Source organism: Nelusetta ayraudi, unplaced genomic scaffold (genome assembly GCF_046127955.1).
Source record: "Nelusetta ayraudi isolate G7.1 ecotype Tasmania unplaced genomic scaffold, CSIRO-AGI_Nayr_v1 ptg000070l, whole genome shotgun sequence".
In the NCBI taxonomy this organism is placed as follows: domain Eukaryota; kingdom Metazoa; phylum Chordata; class Actinopteri; order Tetraodontiformes; family Monacanthidae; genus Nelusetta; species Nelusetta ayraudi.
In genome coordinates this window covers 6,068,857-6,092,896 of record NW_027466120.1, presented here as the reverse complement: position 1 = coordinate 6,092,896, position 24,040 = coordinate 6,068,857, and the positions used below count along the sequence as shown (strand labels likewise).

Genomic DNA, 24,040 nt, shown 5'->3' with positions numbered 1-24,040 from the left:
AGCCGCTCTTGATAGTCAAGTAATCCTCCCAGAGCTCTAGGAAGGGAGACTTTAAACCAGGACCAGCGCTGAAGCTGACGCGGCTGCGTGTTTTTGGACAAGAAGCGGAGTCTGCGCGCCGTAGCCTGAAGATAATTTCTAAACTTTTAAGCACGTTTTTCGGTTCATTTTTTCCCCGCGTCATTTCAACGCTTTATCACGTAACTCCTGATATGCCCATTTAGCGGGGAATTATTTTGATTTTTTTTTTTTTATTTCTCTCCGCATATCGCTATTTTTTCTTCTTCTCCAGATGTTCAGGGAGAGTTGGAGGCTGGCACAGTACCACACCATGAGGTCGATGGATCAAGGTACTGCTGAAGTGTTGTGATTAACTGGTAATCAAAACATTTGATTTTTTTTTTTTTTTTTTAATTTGATCGAGTGTCTGTGGATGTGTGTGCGCTGTCTTGTGCAATGTGGATATTGACGTTTAAGGGACGTGCTTCCCGCTGAAAGATGCGCAAGAACGCGCCTGAACATCACAGAGAAATATGTTATTTTTATTTATTTATTTATTTATTTATTTTGAGGAACTATCTGAACGTTGTTGTTGTTGTTGTTGTTGTTGTTTTAGAGAAAGTGCAAAGTTCTGGTAATAACATTGTATACGTTCTACAAATCCGCTCGAGTTATTCGTCTCTGCTTTGATTAGATTGAGGCTTCCCTAAAGATGAGCTCTAACAAATGTGACGTAAATTTGAATGACATATCAAATACAACGTACAGGTAGTTTGGCCGCGTCACGAATGCATTTTGAAACAATGACAAAATATGGAATCGATACTGTGATCTTGATGATTCTGTTTGCTGACTGGGCATATTCGAGCCGCAGCTACACGCAATTCGGTTGTGCGTAAATCTGGGGATTCCCTCAGGATCCTCGCGTTTACGCGCTCTGTTAAAAGCTGCTCCTGGAACCATTTAGCAGAGGTTGTTTATTGCTCTCAACCCACTTTCGTACCGCATGTGTGATTTATTTTCAAATGCCGTTTTACATTGCCAATAACTCGCAAGATGCATCGGCAACGAGTCCGTTCTGTTGTGTTGCTGTTGCGTGTCAGACGCCCGGGGGCAGCAACATGCCGCGCACCGTGTCCCAAGACGCCGAGCATCGAGTTCGTTGCTTTGCCTTTGCCCTTTTCTTTTTCTTTTTTTATAATCGACGCATCAAAGACAGAAGGAGGCGTGATCAGACCCAGAGATGCGCCGTGTGTGTACGGAGTGGAAAAAATTTTAAAAAAATAAACAAATAAGAAAAGACCCGCCTTCAACGCGCCGAGGAAGCAGGAAACTTGCGCGCTTCGCGTCCTGCAGCTCGCCGATGCATCGCTTGTCACTCGTCAGGTCGCCAGTGATCCTTCCACATCAGCAACCTCAGTCCGAACTCCGCGGCAGTCGTTCGAGGCACCGATGACCGCTTTTTACGACGACAAAGTCCTGGAGGATGAGCTCGGCCAAGTCAGCTGCCCCGAGGGGGATTTGGACTTTGCTTACCTGTTTGAATATGAACCACCTTGTAGCGACGTTGCGACCGGAGGTCAAGGTTTGTCAGAAGTGCTTTATTTGTTTTTGCTTGTTTGTTTCGGCTCGTCTTGGATCGACTCTTGCGGCGCTCTCTTGGGTATTTGCTGGCTCGAAGTGGATGCGCGTCCTTTTGTTCACTGTAGTGCTATAAAAGTAATAGTCAAACAGGAAGCGAATTTGGCAGCCACGTGAGCATGAAGTTAACAAGCCTCTGCAAACTAATGGTGCCTTTTCTCAGACTACACTTGAGTTTGATATGATGATTTCTTCACATTTCTGCTTCTTCCATTTATTTGTGCAATCATTACTTTTTCCCCTTTTCACCCTCTCAGATGATCCCAACTTTGCACCCCACAAAGTCCTCGGTCCCGAGTCGGAGCAGGTGTTCCCTCTGGACGCTGCCTCCCCTTACGATCACAAGTCCTGCAGCGGGGAACACGGCACCCAAGTCCTTGCGGGGTACGAGAACCAGGAAGCCAGATATCTGGACAACGGCCGACCGGCGGGCCTGGCTCTGAGCCCGCGGATCGAGATCACCCCCTCCCGTGAACACTACAATCACTGCCGGGACTCCCTGCAAAACCACCATCTCAACATCAGCCCCAGACCCAGACTGACTGTGCCGGGCCATGAGAACCTGGCTTACAGAGAGCCACAGTGCCTGAGTCCCGCTAGCAGCAACTCCTCCACCAGTTGGCATTCAGAGAATTATTCCCCCTTTGCGTCTCCCTGCGTGTCCCCCAGCAGCGGCCAGAACGCCGGAGACCTCTGCCCCAGGTTGCAGAACATCCACACTGGCTCCCCTCGCACCTCGCCGGGCACTTCACCCGGCAATAGCTTAGTGGAGGACGGCTGCCTGGGAGCCCGCTCGCCATCTCCGAGACCCGGCTCCCGCTCCGCCTCCCCGCAGGGCAAGCGCACCTACGACATGTACAGGAACCCAGGGTTGGTCCCGAGCCATCGCTCCCGCAGTCCCTCACCCCACGGCCACGGCCACAGGCACGAGGACCTCGATGCTGCCGCCCACTACACTCACACCGGCCTTGTTGATGCCATGAATGGTTTCACAGCTGGTCAGCCGGTCACCGTTCCCACCAAAATTGTCAAGACGTCCAACCAGCTCTACACTCTGTACCCAGAAAACCAAGTCGAGGGGAACTACGTGGTGTCCTGTGACCCGGACATTAAATCCAAAGCCCCTGCCGAGCCTTACTTCGTCATACCCCAGATCTGGCACAAGCCGCTGGTTTCTAGCATCTGCAGGTGAATGGGCAGCATAGTCAGAGATTTGCACATACCAAAGATACATTGCACACTTGGCATGTTTTCGATAACACCCCTCCTATTGTCCTTGATGTTCTGTAGCATCCCCGTCGCTTCTCTGACGCCTCTGGAGTGGCCCATTCCCAGTCACACCGACCAGTATGAGCTCCACATTGAGGTGCAGCCGAAGCCTCACCACAGGGCTCACTACGAGACAGAGGGAAGCAGGGGGGCCGTCAAAGCGCCCACAGGAGGGCATCCTGTCGTGCAGGTGAACAATACACCACATTATATAATACAGTGCGATATGAGCGTTGCATTCGTTTCCTGATGAAATTGAAATCATCTTCGCGATCGTTGATCATTTAAAATTTAAGTGGGTAATACTTGGAGATTTTGAGAAGAAGCAGCAACATTAGGTGGTTACATTTTAGACTGCAGCGCTCTTTTGCTCCGCCTCCCTCTCCCAAGCTTGCCAGGAAACTACGGTTGCCCGCGCACACAAACCTGAATACCTTGTCCATCTTCTTCTTCGTTGGTTTATTTGAGAAAGCAAGCGTTCACACTAAATCCAGTTCAGTGGACTGGATTGTCCACACCAACTTCCTTAGAAACATGGTGGCAAGATGGCAACTAACTGGGAGCAAGACCCATACTCTATGGATATTCTTATATATATATAAATAAGAACAGTTCTATGGGTGGGAAAAGCAAATTATTTTTATTGTACTGTGAGTATACACTTTTAATAATGTATTTGTGGGCAGTATGATACAATTTTACCATGATGGAAATCATAAATTAAGCCAAATTTTACACACTGGACCTTTAACAGAAGGAACTTGTAGAAGGTGCAAGTAGCCTAATTTGGCAACCTTGAGTAGTCCTAATATATGAAAATAGTAGTAGTATCTTTACCTATTTCTCAACTCTGAGGTTTGTATCACTCAGATATTCACACTCTAACCACCCTGCAGCCTCACGACAACCCTCAGAGTTTCTCTCAGGTCAGCAAGCAAGCTCACGGATATATATATATATGTACTCTTGCTATGGTCTGACCCACACGCATACACAGTGTTCATGCCGTCGCTCACTTCCTCTTAAATGTTGGTTTGTTGACTGTGTGGGTATCGTATCAGGAAGCTGAACGTAAGTGTTGAAATACTCACCAGATGCGTGTTGATAAAGAAAAGAAAACAGTTCCTGTGGTTATGAGAACTGTGGATGACTTATTTGGCTATTTTTCTATGACAGAATGTGGAAATCAGCTCCTTACATAGTTCTGATGCCCTTTTGTGGCGTTGCCATGACGACATTTAAAAGCCATTTTTTTGTCTCTTGACTCAGTCATCACCCTGAGGTCAGCTGAAAGTCGGTTCCCAAATCAGATGGTCAAGCCTGGCTTGCCACGACCGACCTCTGCCGCCACCACTTTCCCTTCCTCTTCTCCTCCTCCTTCACTTTTTCCTTCATCCCGTCTCTGAGCCTCGTAGCCTTCACTTTTCCTACGCCGCTCTCGGTCATGACTCACTGCTCCTGCCACTGTCATGACAACCGGTTTGGCTGCTCACATGGCCTGTGGAGTGTTTTCACTTGGCTTCTTGTGTCTGCATTTTGGATACCCGGATGTGCAGGAGTCATTCATGTTGCCATAGTTTCTGTTAACAGTTAGCAGCAGTTTGAACTTCATCACTTATTGAGAGGATTTAATTCCTTGGTTATTTTACATATTAAGTACAAACAGAGGGGGAAATAGTATGCACATTTTGTACCGAAGTAAAAGTATGGCTACTTGGGTAAAAAAAAAAAAATACTGTGGCAAAAGTAAAAGTACCGATTTAACTTCTTTACTCAAGTAAACAAGATAAAATTACAGGTTCTGAGATGTACTGGAGTAAAAAATATACGTATTTGCCATTAATGAAACTGGACATCCGTTGATAACTTTCCAAGATGAAAAACTTGTAACAGAATAATCTGGACTGAACTGACCAGGGTGACCTCAAAGCTGAAATACAGACGTACTGTATGTTTACAAATGTAGGGAGTAAAAGTAAAAACTTGACAGAAAAAAAATACTTAAGTAAAGTACTGATACCCAAGTACGGTAACAACATTTTGTTTACCGTACTTCCCACCTCTGGCTACAAAGAAACAAAAATCTCTGATTGCTATTTCCGATCACAGTGTTCTTAAGATGGTTGGGTTGGTAGGAAGCCAAACCCAGCTGCCAGTCCATCACTGGAGTTCTCATTGTTGAGTGTCTTGAACATGTGTATTCATTTATTTACTTCAGGTTTTTACGCTTCTGGTAACCGATAACCTGCTTTTGACTGCCAATTTCTGAGGACTGAGGACCTTCTTGGTCTGCAGATCTTCATCAATATGGCTGATGAGGTGCATCCTGAAGCCCCAATATGGCTTTTTTCATGTGCACCACATCACAGGCAAATTTCTTTAATAAAGTAAAACTACACTGCATTGTTTTGATGACCGGGGTATACTTTAAGAATAGGACCTCACTGCTACTTCAATGTTAAAATGGGAGTCCCGCATAGATCTGTTTTGGGTCCTGTGCTGTTTGTTTTTTTGTTTTTTTTTAAAAATGTAATTAATTAATTGATTTACCAATTTACTGTGGAAACTCATTTGGGTCTTTGACATTCATAAATTAAATTTTCATGCAAAAGTGAATATACACAGACGTAGAGCTCTGTTTGCACACAGCATTTAGATGCAAGTTGGTTGCTTTGTGGTTTTTTGCAGGTTTCCTCAGGAGGCACTGTCAGGTTAAAAGTAGCACCTCTTTGTGTGACTGCAGTTCAGAGCCTCACCTTCCTTCTTCTTTCTGTTTCTACAGTAGCACATCAAAGTGGTCTTGACTGTTTCTGGAGCTGGGACAAACCCTTGTTTTAATTCTGAATGCAAGTTATCCATGTTCCAAGAAACCACAAACTGTATCTTCAGCAAAGTCTTACGACTCGTACTTTGGGATTATTTTGCAGTTACATGGCTACAGAGGCAAGGACCCTCTCGGTTTGCAGATCTTCATTGGTACGGCTGATGAGCGCATCCTGAAGCCCCACGCCTTTTATCAGGTGCACCGCATCACTGGTAAAACCGTGACGACGACCAGCTATGAGAAGATCATCAACGGCACCAAAGTCCTGGAGATCCCCCTGGAGCCAAAGAACAACATGAAAGCAATGTGCGTGAGCATTTGTGTCTATGTTTTTCTTCTCCTGTTTGAATTTTATTCCCTGCTCTCCGTTTGGCTCACGTTGCTCTCTCCTCCCAACAGAATTGACTGCGCCGGGATCCTGAAGCTCAGAAACGCCGACATTGAGTTGAGGAAGGGCGAGACAGACGTGGGTCGGAAAAACACCCGAGTCCGCCTGGTGTTTCGTGTGCATATACCTCAACCAGGAGGACAGCACGTCTCTCTCCAAGTGGCCTCCCATCCCGTCGAGTGCTGTAAGCAGCTGCACACGCAGCACTGTCACAGTCATATCATATATATATATATATGTGTATATATATACACACATATGTATATATGCATATACGTATTTATGCACATATATGTGTGTGTATATATATTTATATACTTTTTTATATACACACTACCAGTCAAAAGTTTGGACATACTTTCTCATACCTTTTTTTTAATATCTTATTATACAACTTTCTTCACTGCAGATAAATACTGAGGACATCAAATATATGAGCAAGATATATGTAATCATGAAGCAAAGATAAACAAGTTAAATAACTCTGAATATTATTTTTATGAAAGGTGGCTATTTTGAAGAATTTAAATATAAAACGTGTTTGAGTTATTTTACACTTTTATTGTTTCCTACATAATTCCATGTGTGTTCATATGTAATTTTGATGCCTTCAGTGAGAAACTGCAGTGTCAATAGTCATGAGAATAAAAGAAAAATAATTCATAGGGTGTGTCCAAACTTTTGACCGGTAGTGTATATATAAAAATATCTTTTTTGGAAACCTCATTCAAATGAGTTGGAGGCTCCTCATTTGAATGAGGCCTTTGTGTGTCTCCAGGGCTTCAGACCGTCACTGGCCACTTCATTGTTGGCGTACCTGTTTATACCTGCAAAGTAGTAAAATCTGTGTTTGGGCACAGCAGTACATGTGTGAACAGTGTTATTAAAGCTTATTCTAATCAAAAGCCAAACAAAAAAATTCCCTTTATCTCGTTGCGGACCAACACCTCAGTCAAGATGTTCATCATATTGGTTTGGCACAGACACGGTGCAATATGTTGCTGCCACCATAAAACTGCCCCATTGTGACGCACACAAACAAAACATTTAACAATCCTTATTACTTCTGCCTTCCTGTCCGTGCCAAAAAAAGATGAGCTCCGCTGTCGGTGAAAGGCAATCAAGCGCAAAGTCGGTCACGGTGACGCCTGCGACGCATCTGTCGGCCTCGCTGACGAGCGGAGGCGCCGTGTTTGAGGAGGCGGGCCCGCCGCCGGTGTCATCCGCTCCGGGCCCGCTCAGGTCTCATGCCGTCGTCTGGCAAGCAAACCTGTTAAAAGGTCACGGGGTTGTTTGTCGACACCTCGGCTCGCCTCGCAGGCTGCTGAGTTTAGTCCAAGCTAATGGGCGATAATAGGAGCTTATGGGACGAGGGGGCAACACTCGACACCGGCCTGTCAGCCGACAGCTGCTGCTGCTGCGTGAATGATGACAATGGTGCATTCATGCCCCTTTTTCTCTATCGTTTTTTTGTTTACTTCTCTTCATGGAAACTATGGGAGTAATTTTGGGAAGGGTGGGGGCGGTATTTTGTGCACATTTTATTACAGCTGTTGCACCGTGTGGCACAGGAGAGTGCATAGTGTGTCTCTATCTATATCAATCTATCTATCGGTCTATATATACATATATACTGTGTGTGTGTGTGTGTGTGTGTATTTAATATATATCTATAGCTGTGTTTCCATTACCCTTAGAATTGCGCAAAACCTAATTATGTCAATTAAAAACTGCTAATGGAAACACCTAAACTTCGAAAAACCTCTCAAATTTGGCTAAAAGGTTTTGACGCTCACGAGGTGCCATTTTTCAGACTTTTATTTTACTTTTATTTTGCCAAAAAACGGAATGGAAATTCTGCTTTTATCAATATCTATCTATACATTCTCTCTATATATTTTTTTAAATTCAGACCTCATCTGTTGTGCCATTCGCCAACAGATGCAGTCCCCGTCGTTTCCTCGCCCAAGTCGTGATTTATAACGAGACTTATCATAACCGAAAGCGGGGGTTGTTTAATGCAAATGAGTCAGCAACACCTCGTTATTGTGAAACACTGTCACTTCTGGGTAATAGGCCCGACACAAATTTTTGGAAGTGAAACAAACAACCCCAGCCCCTTTTTTCATCATTTACAATCATGCACGCATCTGATAAATCTTTAGTTGTTTCAGTTGGTGTGAAGAAATTATCCCGATTTATTTGATTCTAATGAAATAGTGAACTGTGTTTCAAGAAACTATGATGCTATATGTTACACAGTTACTTTCATTCTGTTTTTCACTTGTTTGAACGGGCAATGAGCTTTAAAACGGATTGGAGGAGCAATATTTCAGGTTTTGCAGATTGTTATTTACACACACAGGCCTTTTTTTGTCCAGCATCATTCAGCATTTCAAATCCTCAAAAAAGAACATCGCTGCAAAGTCATCATTGTTTCACTTGATAAATTATACATACATCAAAAAGTTTGTGTCAAAATGTTTGACGACCTTTCATTGATTGACTGAAAATTTGAAAGCTTTTACTGCTGTGAAGATTTATGGGTTATGAGTTCAATGTGTTTGTTGCAACGGCAAAGAGGAAGGAGTCAATCCAAACGACTGAAAGACTTTCGTCCCTGTTTGTCCTGGCAGCCCAGCGTTCTGCACACGAGCTTCCCTTGGTGGAGAAGCAGGACATGGACGGCTGCTCTGTCCTGGGAGGCCAGCAGATGATCCTGACAGGGCAGAACTTCAGCTCTGACTCCAAGGTGGTTTTCATGGAGAAAACTCAAGGTGGGTGGCCTCAATTATCGCCCCCCCCCACACACACACACAACCCTCCCCCAGGTTACTGACATCACACAACTTCTAACAAGATTGCTCTCATCGAATTATTAGGATGCGGCCTAAAAATAGGAAATCAACCAATGACTCAGTCAGTAATTTAATTTCTGCTCAGGTAGCGTTTAGACAGAGGAGCACAAACGACTGACAAACAACAGCCGTCCAAATGCAGCAAAGTGGACAGCTTTTTCTTTTTGCTGCCGCCACTGTATCGATGACAACAGAGGAGTCATTTGCATGATCTAAATGATAACGCTGCAGGCTTGCTTCCCTTTAGGCCTCACTTCCTCTTTGACTTTCATCCTTATCGTCATCAGACGACGCTGAAACAGGCCCTCTGTTCTTCAGTAGCCCTGCAGGTCACACTAAGGTTGTTTCTGGCGGCTCTTGCTAAAGCTCCGGTGCCGTGTTTGATTGCAATGCAAAGAGTCGAGGCTCCGTTTGATATTTCAGACTTTGTCTTGATAGTTCAGCAGGAGATTCCAACAAGTGGGACACATTCAGTGTTACTTCCAAAACTATCAATTTTATCTGTTTTCCTTTATAAGCTTACCATCACATCATATATAAGAAGACAATAAAAATGTTGGTGGTAAAAAAACAACAACAACATATTGCTATTAATATTAATATAAATTAATCATTGTTTTCTGATGTCTCTTTTGGTCCTTTTTGGTGCAGTAATGAGAGGGTGAAGTGTGACGAGGGCATTGATCGAGTCTGTCATCTTGGATACAGTATCAGTCCAAAAAAACAAAGTTTCTGCCCTCTGTTATGTAATTCTTGGGCTTCCCTCAGTGTGCACGCTTGGCTCTCAGATGTTTCCCTCTTATGTGAACACAGCCATGGAGTCAAACCAAGTGACTGTTGGAGACTTTAGTGCGTCTCCTGTTTCCGAAATTAGACTTTGGACATTGTCACGTGTTGTTTTTATTTTTTCGCTACTCACGGGGTTCCCTGCTGGCAGCGCGCAGATGGAAAGAAGGGGTCCGGCTTTGAGGGATTGCCTTGTTTTGGAGACTTTGTCTATGACACAAAGTCCTGGACGGGTAGCAGCTGTTAAGTCCCTCCAAACGAGCGGCAGCCGCCTCTGGCTCCGGCACAGAGGAAGAAAGCTTCCCCCGCCAAAATAAAGCCTGCTCGTGCTTTTCTCCCCGCCTTCACTCCTCCTTTCCACTGCTGTGAGAGGTGACGTCCAAGGGAGGAGGAGGAGGAGTAACGGGGGTCTGGGGGTATCCCTGTGAGTGGGGCCCGGTTCAAAAACACAAAACAGATGCGGGCGCCAAGGATGCAGTAATGTCACGTCTTTTTTCTTTTTTTTTGCAAGCGCAGTGGAGAGAGTTGTTCCTGAAAGTGAAGCACAGAAGAGTAGCTGGCAGGATGTGTGGAATCCCCCCCCCCCTTCCCCTTCTCCACCTGCTGACTCATTCCAGCCGCGTGTTTGCGATCTGCGACGGGATGGTTTCCCGCACATGTCCGATCATGTGTAGCAACATGTGGAGTTCCCATCAACTGTCCCGTTCCTTGGCTTTCCCTCCTCCTTCTTCCGCCGGCTTGGATGCTGGCCTGGCGAGACGTTGTGATGTAACCGAGCATCAGCTGTCGGTCGCCGGAGGAGCTCGTAACCTCGGCAACGTCGTGGCTAATGCTGTTTCCTCTCAGAGGGAATGAGGCAGGCGGGGCGATCTGGTTGGCTGAGCGTTCACGGTGAAACCCCGTTTTCTCTCAACTGTTCTGGGGAAGAACAGGGAGATTTTGTGCAGCCACTGCTCTTTTTGAAGCTGCCTCTACAGTGAATCACACTAGATTAGAACCAGACTGTGCACTTGGAACTCGTGAAACAAAAGCAAACTAGAAATCTTTTCTTATCCTTTTTCTTTGTTCTTTTTTTTAAAGAACTTTTTAAAAAGATAGTTTTACTAGCAAAACAATTCTAATACTGCTGACCTCAAAAGCTCAAAATGTACCGTTTTAGAAGTCAGAGGTGGCAAAAGTATTCACATTCTGTACTTAAGTACAAGTATGGATGAGGACTTTTCAACAATGTTCTGTTCATTTTCCAATGTAACATGTAGAAAGTACAAATATAGGGAGTAAAAGTGAAAAGTTGTCAGAAAAAGAAATACTCAAAGTACTGAAATCTGAATAATTTTCGAAGTACAGCAACACAATTATTTGTTCTTTGTTACTTCCCACCTCTGCAAGGAGCATCCTACAAACACGTTAACATCTGTTCATTTCTCCCACATAGCATTAGCCACCACGAGTCTGCTGTGATGTTAGCTATTGCGAATAAATCAGCCTGCGGAAAGCAAGTGGCGTCCACATCAGTCTTCCAATGCCCCACTTGATCTTATATCTTTATTATCCCAGCTGTATTCCATTGTTTGGCGCCACACGGCAAGAATCAATGTCGTTACAAAGTCGTTACTTCAGCAACCCTACATAACTTGAATCATTTTGTGCACAATAAATATGCATTCAACCTGTAAATCACTTTTTCTGCCTTTGCTTTTGCAGACGGGCAACAAATCTGGGAGACGGAAGCGACCGTGGACAAAGACAAAAGCCAGCCAGTAAGTGGCGCAGCAGTGCGGCGCACCGGACTTGTCGTTAGCTAGCAGTTAGCCGCCGAGCTAAAGGATTCGGCCTCGCCACGCTAACCCATCCCCTGTGTTGCAGAACATGCTGTTTGTGGAGGTGCCGCCCTACAGAGACACGTCTGCCTGCCACTCGGCCAAAGTCAACTTCTGCGTCATCAACGGCAAGAGGAAGCGCAGTCAGCTGCAGCACTTCACCTACACCCCCCTGGCAGGTAGGTGCACTGACGTCAGCATTAAAACAGCGAGGCAACCATCAGGGCCAGCGAGGCCTCCTCTGCAGGCCTCAAGAGAGTCAGAAAAGTATATATACATACATATATACATATACTGTATATATAAATATGTCATATTATATCCAATTGGTTGTGCTGCTGCCACTGTTGTATATTGTGGTAGAGTTTTTATCCAATCAAATTTCAGACAGCTTGTGCTGTCAGCTTCAATGAAATCTGCCTTCAGAATCAACATAGCAGGCTCCTGTGCGCTGTAAGTGACAGTCAGTTGCGATAGCCAATCAGATCTCGAGTCTGCAACACCAAGGCCAGCTAGTTTAGTTTCCTACTCTATTGCGTGAATGCGAGTTTATTGATTTTGAATGCTCCGGAAAAGTGTTGCTCAACTAGTCTGATGTGATGTAATGTGTAAGTATGATTCTGCATTGGCCGTGCTGTCATACTGATGGTATTAGGTTGGGCTAAACAGTGACGTTGCTGAAGGCCTCTAACTGCACAGCTACTGCCTTTAAGATTGGTAGATAGACAGATAGACATCCAGTCGCTTACAGACACACGCATCCCACACACATAAGAAAGACTGTTTGTGTTTCTACAACAGTTGCCTCTGTTTCCTCGCAGCTCCGTCCATCAAGACCGAGCCGCTGGACGAGTTTGAGGCCGACCGCATGGGCTTCGCCGTCCCCCAGATCGTGAGCCTGTCGTCCCACCCCTACTACCACCACAACCAGCGCGGCGTCCAGCTCCACCCTGACGGCAGCGCAGCCCCCTGCCAGCGTCTCAGCTCCAGCCTCCCCGGCCAGGACGCTCACTTCCAGCAGCAGCAGCGGCCCGCCATCGTCTACCCCCGCGGGGGCAGGAGTTTGAGCACCGCCCCCGGAATTTACCAGCAGGCCGGGGGGGTGATGCCCGACCCGCACTGCTCGGTCCTGGTCCACACCGGCTGCCCGGCTCAGCCGGTCGGCCCTGTGGGTGCGGGCCAGCAACCCCCCATCATCCAGTTCTCCCCCACCAACCACCACCTGCTCCGGGCCGCGGACCTCCAGGGCCTCGCCACCCCGCAGCCCGACAGCCACCACCAGCTGGTCTTCTGCGACACCTACCCCCCGCAGGCGCCTGAGGTGACCCACCCTCACCACTATCCCACAGTGATCCAGCAGCAGCCCTACGTCCAGAAGGCACAGCAGCAGCAGCAGCAGCCGCAGCAGCAGCCGCAGCAGCAGAAGGGCCGGGCCCCAGCCAGCACGGCGCCCGTGGAGGCTCCAGGAGACGGCCGGAGGAGGGTGACGGTCAAGGAGGAGAACTTGGACCAGGCCTACCTAGATGATGGTGAGTGTAAGTTACAGCAATCTCACTCAGCACCAGCGCTATTCTTCCTGTTGTTTCAGTGTGCATGTGTGGTGTTGTGGTCCCCAGGAGAAGTGGGTGCACTCTTAGTTCATGCCCTGTGTTTAAAACAGCCCATTCAGCAAAGGAAAAACACTTGTTGCACCATGTTACGTGTAAGACGACTATTCGGTTTACCCAAAAATGGGCCAGAAGTTTTTGTACATTGTCACATCATTTCAGTTGCTTGACCTCAAGGAATCAGGATTATAAAATTATGAAATTACTGACACAATACTGTCCCACAGACTAGTAAAAGACAATTACATAATTCTGCGAGCGAACTATTCCGTATTTCTTAATCCATCCACACCTGAAAACTGGACAACTGCCAGTATTTCATGTGATTTGCAGTAAGATGATGTAGACCAGTGTTTGCCACTTAGACCGAGACTTTTGCAAATGAGAAATTGAATTTTACTTTGAACAGCTGGCTTCATCTTACCTATATATTATATTTTCTTAAGGCAAATAATATCAAGCAAACAAACAACATTGCTATTGAGCCAAGATTTGTTTCCTACTCTGTCTTCATGCCTAAATTGAACCAATCTAACCTCAATCTAACCAACAAAGGCAGTGAGTGCCAGCCAATTAGGGGCAGCGTCGGGTGGTTCACGCCCTCGCCATCCAAGAGAAAATCGGACCACTTGGTTCGCAGACACTACTGAATGATGCTCATCGGAGGGGATTGGGAAGTGGGTATACATAATGCTGAATGAAAAAGAAGTGGGAATATTCCATATACCCTGCACTACACTACTGTGTGTGTGTGTGCGCGCGAGATGAAAGAGAGCTCCAGACAAGTGGTGGAGAAGTACGGTGCCCTATCTTGAAAGAGACGGATGGCCAGAAGCGTCCGAAGCGGAGAGAGATGTTTTCCCCGGGAACAATTCGAGGAAACCTTCGAGACGAGTGCCACCTTCTCCAGTGGCGCTCGCTCACAGTTGATCTATGAGCTGAAGGAGCCCCCAGCGAACAAAGGCTTCGGTCCCGCTGTTAAAACAATCGTCATCATCAGACTGTGATGCAGTTCAGTTCCACTCCCAAGTGGAAATAACAGTGATTGTGACTCATGTGTTTACACTTGGCCCTGTCGACCCTCGATAGCCTCCGACAGAATTGATGTCGCCCAGTAGCGGGCGGCGCGGTGACCTTCACTGCCTCCCGCCTGAACAGGTGACGGCCCTCCAAGATGTGTTTACAGCAGAATTTAGCCACCGCTGTTTTTCTTCCTTTGATCCCAACGCAGATTAAGGCCGTCGTCTGCCTTTTTTTTTTTCTTTTTTTTTTTTACAGCCTTCATCCTGCCTGAGCTCATGCGGCTCTAAAACATGACAGGAAATTAGGTTCTTTTTTTTTTTTTTCTCTTGCCTTACATACGGAGGACAGGGGGAGGGGGGCCAAGGTGAAAGGTGTCATTCTCTTGACCGCCCGGACGTGTTGACACTGTTATGAATTGAAAAACTACCTCCATGGCAACCATTGTCAAACAGTGGAACAGGCTGCCTGGGAGAGCTGGGGAAAGCCTCTTTTGTTTGTTGTATTTGGCCCGAGCTGCTGCTTGCCCTCACGCCCCTCGTTCCTGCGGGGGAACCCACCAGAGGATTGGCTTCTCTTTTTTTTTTTTTTTTTCCGACCGCGAGATTCTGCCAATCTGGCGCAAGAAATTCCTATTTGCAGCTGCTCGCCTCCTGAAGTCCAGCCTGATCCCTGTAAGATAGCAGTAGGGCGGAGGGCAGCTCGCAGGAAAAGGGATGGGGGGTGGCGGGGGGTGGGGGGGGGGTGGCTAGGCGCCCATACGTACGTGCATACGTGAGTGCGCGTTGCAGTGGAAAAAGTGAAACTGCCAGCGGTGGAATTTGTGTTTTTTGGACGGCGCTCGCAGGGTTTCCCTCCGCAGTAAACAGCAACAGGGAGGTGAGTTTGTGAATTAACAAGGAGTTGGAGACGAGCTCTCACACTGGGCCGCCTGTTTGATCCTCCCATGGAGCTTCAAAAAGCTGCAACCCCCCCCCCCAGGAAAGCTCATTAAAACTAACTCCAGGTTGGCTTTGATTTAAGTGTTAGTTTATCGTCACTCTGCTCAAATTCCATTAGTGTAATTATTAATTTATATTTACACATTTATACAATACCGTTCAAAAGCCTGGGGTCACTGACTCATTTCTCCATTGAACTCCTTTACAACCAGTTTTATGAAATCTTGATCTTGAATGCTCTGCAGTCAAGATGTGCTTTACAAGTATGGGAAGATTTCAGTGTTTAATGAAAACCATTTCCAATGTCTAATTAAAAGTGATTGAGAGAATTCCAAGTGTGCAACATTCTGTGTGAACGCAGTTAAAAGTCGACTGTTTCAAAGAGCCTGAAGTATAAACCGTATAAACTTTGTTTTCTCTTTTATGGTTGAGCGCACAGAACTCAGTTTGATCGCAACACAAAGCTTTGTTTCAGAAATGTTTAAAAAATTTTTCTTTGCAATTTTGAAGAATTCAATTTCTGTAACAATGCACACTTGATATTCATTCTCTAAAATCACAGTCAATCAATGCGTTCAGCACCTCCGTGCACTAGTAATGTTCTTAAAGCTTCCCAGTAGATTATTCCATGAAGCTGGTTACAATGGAGAAAGAAGTCAGTGACCCCAAACTTTCCCAACGGCAGTGTGTATACAACACAAACCTGTGCTTTTATTGCATTGCACCGCGTGCTTGTGATCGCAGCAGGTAATCCACCTACCCTTATGGTAATCAGGAGGGGATTGATTGAGGACAAGCGGGTGAGAAGTCAGGCGGTTTCATGAAATTCCCCTCTGTGTGTGACGGCTGCAAAGGTGTTGAGCTGTGTTCTGATTCTGTTTGCCGGGGCCCCATCAAAGGCGCTATTGCCAAAGTGAGATTGTCAACATTACTCATCGGGGGTTGTTTCAGCCCGCGCTCGAGTCAGATAAAAAAAGAAAAAAAGAAAAAAACAAACAAAGCCACATCCTGGTCTCGTCACGGTGTTGCGGTCGATAACTGTCACATCTCCGAGGTGCCTGAACTGTGTCGTCTCTGGCAAGTGTGTGTCGGAATGACTGCTCGGTATTTTCATTTTCTTACCCCACCCCACCTCCTCCAACCTCCAACCAACAAAAAAATCTCTCACAACGAGCGTTCCTAACTTTTTTTTTTTTTTTTAACTCACATTTGCTCTCTTGTTGTTTGTGCTGTAAAGGCCGTCGATCAGTTGGATACATGTTTTCTTCCATCTGCTGAGCCACAAAACATTTAGAGCGCCATGCGGAACTCGCAGAGAGACAGAGAGAGGGAGAGGTAGAGAGAAAGCAGAGCCAATGGTTGCGGCCGGCGGCCTGCAGAGTGTGAGAGTGACAGATTCAGTGTGTGTGGAATAAAGCCCCGAGGCAGTGGAGCAGGTGAAATTGTTCCAGCAGGTGGAGGTCGGAGCGGGAGAGATAAAGCACACGGCAGCAGCCTGCTGGCCACGCATTAGTTTCACCTCGCTTCCGTCCCATTTAAAGCCGCCTGTTCAAACACGCAGCCGGGCTGCACGGTAGGGCTGCGCAGCGTATTGATTCCAAATCTACCCAGCACCCCCCACCACCACCACCCCCCACCGCATCTATATATTCTACATCACTTCGCCGTCAAATGTCAGAGGCAGCATGCTAAGACGTTAGTAAGCACAGCAAGGCCACGCACGGCACAGGTTCACCAGCTGTTTGACAGAATGCAAGCGTCTACACTTCTAGACTTCAGGAGAAGCAGGTTTTGCTTTGAATACTATAAATAAACTAATGGTGCAATAATGTGTGGAGTAGAACGTGACGCCACCGCTCCTCCCTCGGCCCGCGTTGTTCCCCTGCTGTTTTGTTGTCTGGCCAGTCTGAAACTGTAAAGGAGTTACATTTCTTTTTGGATCAATCATTACTGATAAATGACGAATGGCAGCAAACACGCTGCTAAACGCGAGTGATGATAAACCCCTGCTGGAACACTATAGCTGCTGAATTGTAATAATTTAAAGGAAAGAATTCATGTAGATAATAGACATAAAAATACATAGATATAGATATATAAATAAAGGACATTCTCTAACAGTTTTGAGAACCTATATCCTCACTTGACACTTGACTTGTTTACTGAGTGGAGGAGGCCACTGTGGGTGTGCCTGCGACGGTTTGTTTTGGTGCGTGTGCCACAGAATCTAGTAGTAAAATGATTTTGAATATTGTTCCCTTAATCAAAGTGAATGTGAGTTCTGCCAAAGCCCAAAGTGCAAAGCAGAGTGTTTGCCGCGAGTGTGCAGGTGTGCGCGGGAAGCCGGCGTGGGTCGCGTCAAAATCTGAACTCCGCCTTGAATCCAAACTTAAATCTGGTTCCACAAAGTTTCCGGCCTGAAATCGTCCATCGACGCCGTCTGTCGCTGAGCTCGTTAGCGTGCTCGTGATCGCCGACACGCACTAAAAACACAGTCCATGTGAGACATGAGGATGTCGCTTTTATTCTGCGGAAAAACTCTTAACGGAATCGCAGCTTGTCTGTCAGCCGTAAACTGTGTTAAATCAGGGTTAGCTTCTTGTGACCAAGTCAGACGCTGCAGAGTTGTGTGAGAGTCGCTTGGAGGCGGACCCGGGGTCTGAACGTAGCGCGCCGCTGGCCCTGCGGTTAGACTCCTGGGTTAAGATGTCACGTGACTTCCTCTGCTTTCTCTTTTCTCCTCCTAATGGTCGGCCATCGCTCGCAGCGCTGCCGCATTAGCATGCAAATACCTGCGGACGCAAACACCGGGGCGGCAGGGTCTGCGCCGGCCGCCTCTGAGTCAGCTACTGTGCGCTGCTCGTAAACAGCGCCGCCCCTCGGCTCTGATGTCGGCAGCACCAGACGCTGCGCTGACTGGCTCGAGTGTTCCCGGTGCCAGCCTGCAAACAGCCAACAGCCAACAGCCCTGCCAACCCTTCATCAGCCTCAGCAAAGAACCTCTCTGTGCGCTGCCCCGCTGCTCCGCTGCCGCCGCGTCTCTCAGCTCGTTTAGAGCAGGAGGGAGGGAGGGAGGGAGGGATGGAAGGATGGAGGGAGGGAGGGAGGGAGGGATGGTGAAAAAAGGGAAAAGAAAAATCCCGTGGCGTTGCTGGGGAGATGAAAGTTCCTTTCAGGCGTTTTTAAGGTGTCACAGGGAATTCCGCTAAAATAAACGTTGTGACGACAGCGGGGGGCAGCCCCCCCCCCCCCCCCCCCCCCCCCCCCGCTGGTTTGTGCAACTCTGAGATGGCGCCATGAACTGTGCCCAGTGTTGGCTTTTTTTTTTTGCTTTTGCTTTTGCTTTTTCGCTACTGCTTTGGTTTCTTTCCCTTCCCCATTTGCGTGTGATTTTGGAGGATGTTTGCAGGGACGGGCTGAGGAACAGCCGCTGGATGTGTCAGGAGTCCACGGCTGGTCCTCTCAGCAAAGCGCCACGCGTGCTCATTGTTGTAATTAGCTGCGATATTGTTGGTCCACGAGTTCCTCCACTTTCGCTCACACCTTAGTCTGTCTGTCTGTCTGTCAGCGTGTTGTGGTGAGGGTTTTTTTTTTTTTCTTCTGCTCTGCTCATGTGGGGGTGAAAGGCCGTCCGTTTCATTTCCCGTTTTTATATTTGCACCTTTTGGCTAACCGCAATGTAAATGAATGCTTTGAATAAAAACTAACACAAGCCCACAGAAGGGTTTTTGACATTAGAAAGTGCAGTGTGGGCCTGCGAGCGGTGGAGTGTTTTATGGTGCTGGTAGGTCAGAGAGCAGTAAAACACATTTCTTGAATAAAAAGCAAGCAGCAAACTCTCACACGAAGTGTGTGTGTGTGTGTGCGTGCGTGTGTGTGTGTGTGTGTGTGTGTGTGTGTGTGTGTGTGTGTGTGTGTGTGTGTGTGTGTGCTCTTACTTTACTGTACTTATTTATTTGATCAGGACAATGCACATAATCAACTTATCAGCTAAAAACATCCCCAGTTGTCCCCAATGCTAAAGACGACTTTACAGCCGCTTTCAGTCATCCGAGAGAGGCTGTTGACCAAAAACACAGTGATTCTCCTCATTAACCCATCATCACAGTCAGGAAACGCAGACAGTTGTGTATAAAATAAGTGCTAACAAGGTTTTCTTTTGGTTTTGAAATCATAAAATGATAACTTGGTGACTGAGATTTATGATTAATTCATTTATTCATTTCATTTATTTTTTTATTTTTTTATTTGGTGAGGTCTTTTATTAGAGTTAGCTGAAGGCTTCTACTTCTATGTAGAAAAAGACGACGTTCAGCGCGGCAGAGGAGACGTGTGGGCCCAGAACCCGACCTAAGATGTGGCCTATTACCATAGATACAGAATGACAGATGCAGTCTGTGCTCTGCAATGCTTTGGGGACAAGCAAAGAGCTTTTTTGGCCCATCTTTGAAGCGCTCGTATTACTCATAGGCCCTAATGAGTTCCCCGAGGCCGGCTGGAAGCTGTGGCACCGACCCGGGACTGTGCCTGTGTGTCCGTGTGTGTGTGTGTGTGTGTGTGTGTGTGTGTGTGTGTGTCGGCGTGCCAGTGTGCCAGTGTACACAGGCAGGCAGGCAGACAGACAGACGCACAAACATCAGAGCTCAGTGCAGGAGGCAGATCTGGACGGATGACATGTTCAACATTCTCATCATTCCTGTCTGCGCCCCGGATTCTCAGCCAGCGCACCGTGGCTGCGCTGAGAGGGAAAGGCTCACAAACACATTCAGAAACCAGGAAATGTCAATTCTGTTTTTTTAATTTTCTCTCTCTCTGTCTCTCTCTGTCCCTCTCTCTCTCTCTCTCTCTCTCTCACACACGCACACAGGTGTCTATTTTAAGGAACATGACACCGAAAGTTTCCACCTCAGCCCCCGTTCAGCCTCCCACACACACTCACACAGACGCACACACCCTTGGCAGGTCCTGGCAACAGGAAGTAAACCTTGACAAGCTATTGTATAGCTCAGCCTCTGGTGGCTGCTCAACAGTAATGCAACTTTGGTATTAACGGAATTTATAGAAATCTCAGTCGGATCCTGGCGGCTTCATAACTGTCGTGGTCTGTTGTTTTTAGTGTTTCCTGTTTTATTTTGATAGTCTCATCTCCCTGCTTTTTTTTTTTTTTTCGTCTTTTTTTTTTTTTGTCCCGTGAGTTTCACCTGTGGTTACTTGTCGGTTCTGACCTTGATTGTTCTCACCTGTGTCCTTGTATAAATAGTCCTCGTCCCACTTTGTCTGTGTGAGCTCGTCACCTTTAACCGTCCAATTAAATCTTCCGTGTTTTGTCATGTGAGGTAATTTCATGCGTGAGGAGGTTTTGTTTTTGTTACCCAGTGAAGACGCCTTGTGTTAAGATCTTTTTTTCTGAAATGAATAGTTTTGTACAATAACATCATCAATCAAAGCCCTCAGTCTATTAAATAGGGCCGTGTGGTGTATTTCAAGATTTCATTGTTGTTGTGAAGTCTTTGTCTTGACGACTCTTGTTTTTCCTTTTCTCTCCAGTGAACGAAATCATCAGAAACGACCTGACGGTGGCTCAGGCCAGAGGTCAGACGCAGGCCGGCGCCCTGACACGGAACTGACACGCAGCGCTGCAGCGAGGTGACATCCACCGGCGCTATCGACCCACGTCTCCGCCTCGGTTTTGTTACCAGCGGCAACGCGGATCTCTGTTTGGAGTTTGTTTGTTGTTTTTTTTTTTTCTTCTTCTTCCTCTTCTTCCTCTGATTAACAATTTCATTTGAGCCAGACATCAACAGCCAGCAGGTCCTCCAACAAACTCATGACACACAGCAGAGGAATGTTGCCTTATTGTTGTGATTTTTCTTTTCCGGCTGATGTTTGGATACAGTCAGAGATTAGATGGAGGAAATAAGCCCGTAACACCATTAGCCATAATTTCCAACTATTAAACTCCCACCTGTTCGCCCCATACAAAGAGGGCGGCGGTTGTGTAACACGCAACGGCTTCACATTTGTGTAATTTTCACATCAATCTCAAAAAAACAGAGGAAAAAATAGTTGACGCCGCCTGTTTCTGCAAACCAGCCATTATGTTGAAAATGTTCAAGTGCCAAGATTTCTGATAAACAGCCTGGAAGGAGTTTTTTTTTTTTTTTTGCAAAGAATTAAGGCCAAACACAGCCTGTGGCCAAAGGGTTTAGCTGATCTCTTCATGCACAACGTTGGTTTCCAGTCTGTGTGTTGTGTGAGTCTCAGTGTGAAGGACTGTTTGAGGCTTCTCTCATCTCAAGTGCAGTTTTCAGACGGAACTGAACTGCACACTTGCCTTAAGTGTAAACGAACTCTGGCGATGCCTCTTAACATGCACTGTTTTCAGTTAGACAGTTCACTTAGTTTTTTATTATTATTATTTTTTTTTACCTAATTCTAGAATCATGTGAATAACGTTCCATTTTCTCCGTGTTTCAGTCCGCGCGCCGCCTCAGCAGATTTGTATCCACATTAAACCCGACGTGCGTTTCAGGTGCGATGAGTCGAGGCTCATCTCCAGCGGCGGGTTTTTAAACGCATTGTTTTGTTTGTGTTCCGCCTAACAGTTTAATGTCTCAAACCAAATCCAGCCTCCACTGTAAGCATTTTTTTAAAACTAATTAACAGGTGGAAAAAAGGGCCACACTTTTCAAATATTTCTATTATATTTTATATTTCACAGTTTGATCAGGAGGTTGTTTTTTTTTTCAAGGTGCCATTTATGTGATTGCAAAGATGAAGAAATACCAAAGAAGAAGCTTTTTTCATTTTGTATGGATCTATTTGACAGCAATAACTCAAATGAAGCCAAGATATTTCACATTGAGCCAGTGCAGCACATGTACATTTGACAATTTCTGAATGTATTTTCCCCTTTGCTGTAAATAATAAATGTGATTGTTCCTGTGTAATGACAATCTGATATAGAAGACATCTTCTTCTGTGTAACTTTCTTTTCTGGTAATTACATTGTTTCTTGTCATCGTCGTGTATTTTCTTTGTTTTGTGCCGGCGTAACTTTTCCCCCCGTCAGAGATAAATGATCGGAAACTTTGAAGTTGATAGTTTATATTTTCTTTATGCAAATGTCATTATTTTTTAATTGTTAAAGAATCATCATTAATGGAAGTGTTGTTAATGCTGTCCTGTTGCATTTTTTCTGTGCCGATGTCTGTCCTGCATTTTCAGTGTACTGCCTCTCGTGCCTCTTCACAAATAAGCCTTGGGGATGGGGGGGGTGGGGGGTTCATGTTATTTTTGTATCCTTTTAATTAGCAATAAACAGTAACCACATGCATCACAGTTCTCCTCCTCTGAATGTGTCATTCCTAAATGAGTCCTTAGAGTCGCGTCTTTGCCTTTGATCCTTTTCTGTGTCTGTGAACGCAAACTGCCCACGCCCCTCCTGCTTATAATTAGATAACATAGAAAATAAGCACTTTACCAAGTAAAGTGACAGGCTGTTTACACAAGCATGCGTGTTTTTGAACACACACAGCATATTTAGCCCTGTGTTTACAGCCTTACACAAAGATGTTCAGCGGTTTCGTCCTGCTAAAACCAATACACATATTTCACAAAATACAGAGCAAGACAGCCATAAGCTGCTACAAGATGGTGGAATACACTAATTTTGAGATAGGTGCCAGTGCCCTTTGTGATGTCACAAACGGTCGACTTCCAAAAGTCGGTGTTTTTGCACTCACTTCGCAAGAAACAGAAGTGCAAGATGGACTTTTCTTCATTTCTGAGGGTTTGACTAACATGATAGAAACAGACATCACAGCTAGAAAACTAAAATTAATTAATCACACACACACACGCACACGCACACGTAACGTCAGATTCCTCTTGAAAAATGACAACAAGAGGGAGACTATGGTGTCCGGGGGCTATGGTTGCCATGGTTGCCGTGGAGACGGCCTGTTTGGAGCTCAGCACCCCCCCCATCCTGTGTTGTGAGCGGGAGTCTGTGAATGAACCTTGTGTTCAGGAAGTCTCTGCTTATGACATCATCACAGGATTCCAAAAAAAGAGAGCAGGAGAAACAGCAGCACGTGGGCTTGTTTGCACGAGCCGCCTCACTGAGCCCACTCATGCAAACATGCCACCATGACTCACATGCCCTTTAACACTCAATGTGTGTGTGATGAGCTCAGGGCCGCATGAAGGAAGTGTTGCCATCCGAAGTCTGAAAAAAAGGAAAAAAAGAATGAATGACATAACGAGTGTGGCATTTGATTGCGACAGCTTTTGTGCTGATGGTTAATTCATTGTTGTGACAGAGAGCTTCCCCTGGTAACCTGCACACACACACACAGATACATAAAACGTCTGCCGTGTAACGACTTTAAAAGAAGATAAGTGAGGAAATGATGTAACTTAAAGGTCCCATGTTGTGTAAAAATAAATTTTATTTTTCTAGCTGTGATTACTGTTTCTATCATGTCAGTGGAAATTAAGAAAAGTCCATCCTTCACCTCTGTTGTTTGCTCTCCTCCCTCAGGAAGTGAGTGCAAAATCCCTACCTTTTGGAAGTTGGCCATTTGTGACATCACAAAGGGCACTGGCACCTTTGCGAAGGTTAGGGTCTATTCCTTAGAACGGCTGGTGACTATCTGGCACTGTATTTTGTGAATGATCCAAAGTGTCGGTTTTAGCAGGATGAAAAATAATATAAATAATAATAAAGTTTGTGCAAGGCTGTAAACACAGGGCTAAATACGCTGTGTGTGTGTGTCATTACTTACAATGTAAGGCTGCTGTCGTGGAGACTGGGATGAAATGCAAGATGTTAAACGGTGATCTTGGCAACAGCTTAAAGATGATACCCTCAGCTGGACTGAC

At 46.0% G+C, this 24,040-nt stretch overlaps 1 protein-coding gene across 3 annotated transcripts; it reads left to right on the top strand.

The window, feature by feature from the left end:
* nfatc2a (nuclear factor of activated T cells 2a) lies at positions 1–22,490 on the top strand. Of its 3 annotated transcripts, none has more exons than XM_076041914.1 (10): positions 1–350; positions 1,899–2,829; positions 2,932–3,100; positions 5,838–6,040; positions 6,134–6,306; positions 8,759–8,899; positions 11,471–11,526; positions 11,633–11,765; positions 12,408–13,121; positions 20,702–22,490. In XM_076041914.1, the coding sequence occupies exons 1-10, from the start codon at positions 293–295 to the stop codon at positions 20,779–20,781; spliced, it is 2,658 nt and encodes an 885-aa protein (XP_075898029.1). In that variant the 5' UTR covers positions 1–292; the 3' UTR covers positions 20,782–22,490. The 3 variants fall into 3 exon arrangements, with proteins under 3 accessions (XP_075898029.1, XP_075898027.1, XP_075898028.1); XM_076041912.1 differs by lacking the exon at positions 1–350 and adding an exon at positions 1,244–1,585; XM_076041913.1 differs by lacking the exon at positions 1–350 and adding an exon at positions 1,246–1,585 and having other exon boundaries at positions 12,408–13,115.
* Positions 22,491–24,040: the final 1,550 nt, after the last annotated feature.